This window comes from Miscanthus floridulus, chromosome 13 (assembly GCF_019320115.1).
Source record: "Miscanthus floridulus cultivar M001 chromosome 13, ASM1932011v1, whole genome shotgun sequence".
Lineage (NCBI taxonomy): Eukaryota > Viridiplantae > Streptophyta > Magnoliopsida > Poales > Poaceae > Miscanthus > Miscanthus floridulus.
Window position 1 is genome coordinate 26,203,996 of NC_089592.1, and position 8,774 is coordinate 26,212,769.

At 47.7% G+C, this 8,774-nt stretch overlaps 1 protein-coding gene across 6 annotated transcripts; it reads right to left on the reverse strand.

Annotated features, from left to right (window-relative positions):
* Positions 1-2,070: 2,070 nt before the first annotated feature.
* Positions 2,071-7,794, reverse strand: LOC136500659 (lactoylglutathione lyase-like). Of its 6 annotated transcripts, none has more exons than XM_066496068.1 (7): positions 7,457-7,794; positions 6,667-6,782; positions 6,416-6,463; positions 6,230-6,337; positions 5,998-6,150; positions 5,494-5,551; positions 2,071-2,880 (listed from the first exon to the last, which is right to left on the reverse strand). In XM_066496068.1, exons 3-7 carry the CDS (start codon positions 6,452-6,454, stop codon positions 2,861-2,863), a joined length of 378 nt encoding a protein of 125 aa, XP_066352165.1. In that variant the 5' UTR covers positions 6,455-6,463; positions 6,667-6,782; positions 7,457-7,794; the 3' UTR covers positions 2,071-2,860. The 6 variants fall into 6 exon arrangements, with proteins under 6 accessions (XP_066352165.1, XP_066352163.1, XP_066352164.1 ...); XM_066496066.1 differs by having other exon boundaries at positions 2,072-2,880; positions 5,456-5,551; XM_066496067.1 differs by having other exon boundaries at positions 2,072-2,880; positions 5,452-5,551.
* Positions 7,795-8,774: the final 980 nt, after the last annotated feature.

Here is an 8,774-nt window from a genome sequence, read left to right on the forward strand (position 1 = left end):
TTGTGATAGGCTCGATCTCACGCATGTCCCTCCTTTTCCATGACCTCCTATTTCAATCTCATTCTAATAATGATCAATGCAAAGTCCTTGTACATGTTTTTTTTTTTTTTTTTTTTTTTTTTTTGAAACAATGGCAGGAGCTCTGCCTTTCAATTAAGACGAAAGAAGTTTATATACAAGCAAAAGGTAGCCAAGTGTGGCGCTAAACACCACGAAAGGTTACCCACCCACGCAACGCGACAGAGTACACTCTATCATGAGTCATCGTCGCCGAGCATAGTTGCAAAGCAGCTAGCAGCTCCGACTTCCCATGGCAAAACACCGACAACCCATCATAAGATGTCAGACCAACGGGCCCGAAGCAGTAGGCTGCAGCAGGTCATCGTTGCCGAGCACAAACGCCCCGCGAAGAGCAGCTCCGACTTCCTGCCATGATCCCACGCCCCGCCCGCGGCGATTGCCGAGCCTCTAAAGCTGAAAACCCAGCCGTCGGAGAAGGAGGGTTCGACACGCGTCATCGTTGCCGAGCTACATCCCCCGATGCAGCAGCTCCGACTTCGCGATGTAGAACTCGCCGTCTCGCATCAACCGGGCGCCGAGAGGCAGAGGACATCCACCGAAGGAGACATCACGGCCGAGACGAATTTCCACAGCGACGCCTTCAGGAAGGGTACGACGCCGAATGCGTCGCCGTCGCTTGTCCAGGAAAGGACCGGGTTTTCACCCGTGGAAGACCAGGCTGGGGGCACAAGAACACGACGCCTCCAACAAGGAAAGCGGCGCCCACAGGCGTCGCCGTCGCCATGGCTTTCGCCCGAGGTGCCCCTAGCACATACGTCGAGCCAAGATGCTGGACCATAGCCTGTTGCCACCGTCGTCGTCACTGCCAACCCGCAGGAGCTTCTCCAGAGGGGCCTCGACGCGCCGGCTGCTCACAGCAGCCGCACAGCTGCGTCGGCCGCCACCCCCTCCGATCGGGCTACATGCAGACCTAGACTTACCTGCCACGCGCGTCACCCTGCCGCACGCCGAAGCCGTCGTCGGCACAAGCGCCCACCGTCGACGCTGCCGACGCCACCGCATGGACGGCAGCAGCTGCAGCCGCGGAATGGCCGGATCCGGAGGAAGGGGAGCTGGAGCAGCCTTGCCGCCACGCCCTTGCAGGCGCACGGGCCCGAGCCGTAGCCACAGCCTCGCTCGCATCGACGCGCCGGCCTTCGCCGCCGCCGTAGCCACGCCGCCATAGATCCACGGTGGGGGGCACCAAGCTCGGTCCCCGCCTCCTCCATCGACCGTCAAGCCCAGCCCTGCGCAGATCCACCCGGGAGGCCGCCGGATCCACTCAAGGAGGCGCCGGATCCAGCCCAACGGTGCCCCACCGCAGCCGGACCCCGCCGCCACCGCCGCTCAACAGGCCGCCTCGCCCCGGCTGGCCGCCTCCGCCGACCCGGACTCAGGAACAACGGATCCGCCCATGGGGACGGCAAATCCGGTCGTCGGAGCACCGGGGCAGCCTCCACCACGCCGGGGATGGGAACACGACGGCCGCCCGCACGACCGCCCGCGTCGCCCGGACGAAGAGTGCCCTGCCGCCGCCTTCCTCACGGGCCTGCGCCTCCAGGCACCCGCTCCGGCGACGGCAAGGAGAGAGAGAGAGGAGGGAGGACGCTCGGCGGCGGCGCGGCAAGGAGCCCCCGTGTCGCCTACGGGAGCGACGCGGGGGGAGTTTTAAACCTGATCTCATCGTAAGTCCTTGTACATGATCATGGGCATGTTTGGATCATCTGGACTTGTAGTCCAACTAAAGTGTTGTATCGTGCTAGCTGTTTGGATACATGGACTACTGAGAGAGACTAACAACTAGTTAGGCTAGACTAAACATGCATTAGTCCATCCATCTCGATGGTCTAGGACTAAACTTCAGGTGAAAATTGTATTGCTGTTTGTGTGCTTTCTTTCTCTGCTTCGATAACTGCAATGAACTAGTATATATTTTTCCCTTACCCTGAGTCCCTTACTTTGAAATATAACAGCACTATGGGACATCGGTTAACATTAACAATCCCCTTATCCAATGAAATCCTTGGGCCACGGCGGGTGTGTTTTACATCACTGCTCACTGGTATGGTATGTGAGTATATAAAATTTTCACTGCACCATGTGACAAGTGTGAATATTTCCTTTTGGGTCAAGAATATCTGTCAGAAAGTACAGGCACACTGGCCCTTGGCGACCATGGAATGATGCGGAATCTTGCAGGAAAACTGGAGCCAAACAAAAGCAACAACAGCTTAACAGTTAACAGCATGATCAAAAGGCGCTTGTACAACAGCAACACCTTCCTTGTTCCCAACTTCCCATTCATTCTCCAGGCTTTCAGTGATCAGTGATCACTCACCTGGGACTGGGAGGCTATCAGCATAACCGACAACAGCGATCCCGCTGCTGGTTCCTGTTGCTTTTGAAGCACCCACAGTAACATCCATCAGAGGTCATGTGCAAAGCACCCTGCAATTCTTCGCCAGCAGCAGCAGCAGGTAGTACATACGAGAACCCACCATAGCCTGAAGCGAGAATCAACTGCTTACTTGCGGATGAAATTCCTCTGTATCGGTTCAATCTGAATGATAAGACTTGCGGTGGCCGTCAGGCATCCGGCAACGCGTTCGAGGGCCGGGGGGATCGAGCTGTTGGCTCCGACGACGAACAGCAACGCGCCAACTGGACTGGGACGGCAGCATCCAACTTGGTGCATCAACGGGGACAAGCTGCCAGATATTGGGTGGTAGCTAGGGATGCTGAGGCGTTGTCGTCAGCTGTCACCTCGATGGGGGCGGGCTAAGCTAGGCTTGCCAGGGAATCAACGTGATCCAACAGAACCTGCGATGTGAAGGACAAGTGTGAGCTGAACTGCACGGCCTGCACCCACTTCAAAAGTGTGCAGTGTGTTTGTCTGTGGCTCCTATCTTGAGTAATGTAAGAGGGTGTTTGTATCCAGCTACTAAAATTTAGGAGGTGTGTCGATGGGATATTGCATAGGGTGTTTAGATACTAATAAAAAAACAAATTACATAATCTGTCAATACTCCACGAGATGAAATTTTAAGCCTAATTAGTCCGTCATTAGCACATGTTTACTGTAGCAAACATTGTCAAATCATGGACTAATTAGGCTTAAAAGATTCGTCTCGCAAATTAGTCACAAACTATACAATTAGTTTCGTAATTAGTCTATATTTAATACTCCATGCATGTGTCCAAACATCCGATGGGACAACGACTAAAATTTAGGAGGGATAATCAAACACCCCCTAAGCCAAGGATCACAGAAAATGCTCTCCAGTCTTCCATAAAGAGGTAAAATTTCTTCCACCATTTATTATGCCTTCAAACTCAGTGTTAAACAATGAACATGATTATTACTTAAAGCAAATCGCATTTTTCGAATGAAAAATTCCAGTAAAGAAGCTACTGAACCTTGTGCTAATGCCATACTAATCTGTTTCTTCTGTTCCATTAACCACCAGTGGTAACTGTTTGTAAACGGTAATTCTCATAAATGTTCAGTTGATACCTTGGAACATGTATAATGTTTTTAACTGTATGTTACACCACAAAAGGTTGCAGTCCATATGTAGAGAAGGGTCTAAGTGTCACTTATGTCAGCAGTCAGCTGCTGTGAAACCATGAAAGCTCTTCACTACGCAACTCAGATCCAACCGATAAGCCAAGGAATGCATTTCTAGTACTGACTTTCAGGGGCATGCCGTTTTTTTATCTAGATTTGTAGCTATAATCAAGCATAACATATTGAGGGGAGATTTATCATCAGGTAATTTAGCGATAATCCAGGAACAGATACGGTGGCAAATGGAGGAGAACGGACTTGTGATCCACCATTAAAATCACAGAAAGGATACTTCATCCATAGCCCTCTATGGGTTTTCATTTTTCACAGGAGCTTAGTTTTCTTACTCCTGGTGGACTTCTGGAAACAGAGAACTGTTGCTGTTGGTCTAGTATCAATGAGAACTGGCTAGTGTTTTCCGAAACAACACCCTACCCCCCATGTCCACTGTAGCCTGGGTAACAAACTCATGAACTGACCCATCAATTTGAATATTTTTTTTTTCCAGCACCGTCCACAAATCATAGAGAATATTGTTTGGGTTTCATCATTCAGTTCAGATGGTACACGTGCTGCGATGTGAAAAATGTCGCAGACTGTGCTGTTCAAAAGTTACTGCAGTTTTTCAACAGCAGAACATACAACATGCATCAGTAAGAACTAGAAAGCATATGCAGAAGTATATAGATAGAAGTTAAATGTGTTCAAACAAGGATTGCGCGTTCATGATCATCAGACAAACGCATAAACAACAAATTTTCTCAATGCATAGAGACTACAATTCCTTTCCTTTCTTCTGTATGCAAGTGTGAATGTGTGGCACAACAGAAAAGAGACTTTCTACTATCATCATGAAGCCTAGATTTATTTCAATAACCATTTGCAAAACCATAGCTACAAAATTGCAGTATTGAGCCTGCCCAAGATAGATTGCTACAAAACAGGCAAACTCACAGCGATCTGCCAATTATAGTCCCATGGACCGTGGTGCCCAAACCCAATCAATGAAAATTGATGGTTTGACAATTCAGTTCAGCTAGCAGTAGGGATGCAAACAGATGGACAGATATTACCAATACAAAGATGGATAGTCTCTTTTTTTCTTTTCTCGATTCAGTCGGACACAATAGTGTTCGATGTGTCAGTTATATCTATATCTGTATCCGATATCCGACCGAGTATTCAGATTCGGATACGGATATTCAAGTGTCCAGATACAGATGATCCACTTAGTATCTGAATCCCTTCGGTCAGATGATCAGAAAATAACAGTATTATTTCCACTCCTAACTGGCAGAGAAAAATGGGTGCAAGAAACCTAGCTTCCAAAAAGGAGAGCATCCAAATTGTGTTTCTTGATATCTGAACTGGCACTCAGAACTTTGGAATCACCTTGTTCAATACCAATAAGCTGGTGATGGATAGGCCTGCACCTCCAATAAAATTGGGATGCAACAGATAACATAAAAATAATAATAAAAAACACAATTCCACCATGTTGATCAGATGGCTCGAGCATAGTCGTATGAATTGCCATCTAAGAGTCAGTTAGGACCTATGAATAACCCACAATATCAGAAATGCATGCTAGCAAATGCACAACAGCAGGCAATAAAAAATGGACCAGGGATAACCAACACCGTTCAACCACCAAAAGACTAAACTACACCATCTGATCCACTGAAATAGACATGTTGCTACAGGTAGCAATTGCATAGTAGTAGCAGGCACAACCACATAGCAAACACCAAACCTCACTAGCAGAAACACAAACTCTAGCAACATTTATTTTTGGTTCATGCAACATGGTAGAAACAAACAACCTGCCTTTTATTTATTACATCACAGACGAGCAGGGACAGCACCTGGGTGTCCTGGTCTTCGCTGGAGTTCCTTGAGGAAGTCAGCGTGGTCAACCAGAACCTACAATGTGAACGATGAAAGGTCACGTTTCCTGGGCAACTACATTCTTTCAGAAGAAGAAAAAAAATTGGGCTGAGGGTGCAATAACGATATAAATATAGGATTATAGGTATAGCAAACTAGTTCTAAATATTAGCGACAAACTAGCTACCATTTCTGTTATTGTTTTTTTAAAAAATCACGTTTTTCTATATTTGAGGGGCTAAGTTAAGTCACACAGGTATATCCGATAGTCAATAGTTGACATGATGTTGGCTATAGCTTTCCAGTAATAAGTCCTGTTTATAATGGCTTGGCTTCACAGGTGCATCCAGTTTAAGCTTTGTAACCATGGGTAGTGCAAAACTTTATTTAAAACATTAATCATTTCATTATCATTATCTCTAGATTTGAAGAAAGCAGTAGTCAATTTACCAGCTAACGGTACAAAAAGATGGAAGACATACCACATTCCAGCCATCAGGATCAACAGAAGAGGCGATCTTAGTGTTGATCCCAGGAAGAGGCCCTGGCTGCCGCAAAATCTTGCCACCTAGTTCTTTGGTTGCCAAATCAACCGCCTCTGCACTCTTGTACACATCGTTGGTGCCAATGGCAACCTGCACTTACATAAGTCAAACAATTAAGAAACGCCAAAATATTATTAGGAAAATGCTGCTGATAAAAGATTGCAAAGACCTGAGCATATGCATTGCCCTTGCTATATTCTGTGACCCCATAGTTGTATATCAACTCCAGAACAGTTGTCTTGTCCTCTTCGGCATAGCCCAATTTGGCAATGGTATACTGTATAATTCCGAAAATATTCAGTCTACTAAGCTGAAAGAACACTACACTAAAAAATTGCTTGGAACAACAGGTTACCTTATAATCAGGTACGTCCTTCTTCATTAGCGGCTTCATCCCAAGGGCCTGCATGGAAACAAACAATACATCATCATGTATGAGAATGAGACTGCTCCTCTAGAGATACAAAGAAATATTTAGCATCTCCAACTTTTGTAATAGCCCAGCCTTACAAAAGGAAAAAAAAACTTCTCATAGAACTTGATAGAACGCTCAAGATCACCAACACGAAGCATGACTTGGCAAAGAGGGTCATGATAAGGGCAAACCTGTAGCCATCAGGGTCCTGTGCAAAGGAAATAACAGTGGATCCTCCCTTGACAGGACCAGGTTCACGAGTGATATTGCCACCCTTGGATTTAATATGCTCGGCCAACTTGTACACCTGCATTTGCATCCATGATCTCAATAAAAAAAGTTGCATCCATCATATCATATGAACATAATTTCGCAGCATCGACATAGGCCGTCCAGAATTTGCATCTTTCAGATGTGGAAGCTGATAGAATTAAACATGTGCTGCTGCTGTTTTGTGGAGCGTCTGGAAACTGAGGAATGCACTCTGTTTTCAGGGAGCAATCTGGACGGCCGTGAAGGTAATAATGTACTGTGTTGAATACACTTGCGCTTACACGCTCTGAACTCTGATTGTGACACTTCAATAATGCTCGTGAGATAATAAAGCGGGAGAGCAAGAGATTTGCCGAATTATATTAGAAGAACTAAAGAAAAAGGGGAACATTTTCCCTAAATTAAAAATGAGGATGGAAGCCCTAGCAAGATAGGTCTCTTTACAGGGCATCGCAGTGCAAACCCTCCCGTTCTCCTTCCCATTTCAGCATTTGGGAAAAAGGGTACACAAAGGCCAAATCAATAGAACAGTGACCAAAAAGAAAAGTAATCTTTAGGTAAACGGAGATGTTCCTTCTTTAAAAGAAAATGTAACAGAAAATCTGCAGGCCGGGCAGCCTCATCCGGCCAAGAGCCCAAGAACCGCGGAATCAGGAGAGCATGCTGAGGGGTAGGGCGGAGATGATGGGTTTGGAGGTAGACGCTCACCTTGGGTTGGATTCCGACGACGACGGCTCTGCACAGCAGTGTCCACAGTCCACTCCCCTGATGGCTTTGGCTTCCTCCTTATCCTTGCAATAATCGGGAGACAGGGCGCGTTTGGGAGCGTGGCCAAGAGCCCGGCTGCGCTGGTGGGCTGCAACTGCCGTGCTCGGGAGCCTTGGCCATCTTAGCAGCCCAGCCGCCGCGGTGCAAAACGGCCCCTTCCCCCTGGCTTCGGGGAAACGAAGGCGCGGCTGCGAGCAGCGTGAGGGCGGACGATTTGGGGGGCGATTTCGGCAGCGCCGGCTGGCTTGTGCGGGCTCACGTGGGAAGAGGGAGAAGCTCCGCGCAGCGCTCTCTCCACCGGCGAAATCCTCCGCCTTCATAAGCTGCCCTCGTTGCTGCTTCTCCTTCCTTCCTCTCTCTGCTCTTCGCCTTCCTCTAGCCACGTGAGATACCGGCGGTGGTGGTGAACTGGTGTGCGTCACGGCGGCGTCCTCCCGTGGCGGTCTTTGTCTCCATTCTCCCGCCTTGGATCTGCTACGAGGCGACGCTGCTCCTTTGACCGCGGGACTCCGTGGTAGGCGGCCGTCTTCTTCCGTCTTCTTCTGTGTGTGCAGTGGTGCTGAAGCTATTCTTCCGGCCTGATCTACTTCCTCTCCGGTCGGATCTGCTTCCTCTCTCTCACCTAGTCTTATTCTTCTTTCTCGCTGCGCTGCTCCTTTGCGCCGACGCCGACCCCGAGGTGAAATCGATCCCCAATCCTCCCTACGGCGATGGTGTTAGGGTTTCATATCGTAGCTACTGTTCATGATTCGTTCATCTAATTTGAGTAGTACTTGCTTGTTCCTCGATGGATTAGGGTTTCATTTGATAGTTCAGTAATGGTCGTTCTTACCATCTTTCATGCTTGCCATTATGATGTGCTTCTTCTTTATTAAGCTCTATATGCTTGATGTGTTTCATTATTTTCATATGGTTTGCTTCTGTATTTTTATGATATGGTCTGATGTTGTCCTAAGCACTTGGAGGCATATACCTAAATGCAGTCGTGCTTTATTTGCTTACTGAATCATTGTACAATCATTTTGAGGCTAGGCAGGGTATGATGATCTAAGTTTGTGTTACATTGTTATATGTATGTAGATGGATCCCTCTGTGAGTCATGAGATAATGTGTAGGCAAGCAGCTACCCTGGTTGTAGTCATGGTGTCCTTTGTTACCAGGAGGCTTAAAAGGAAAAGGCCTGATAGTGAATCTGACCCTCTGCTGTATGCACTTAGGGATGAAGCTGAGCAGCACAGGCAGCAGACCCTTAACCTGA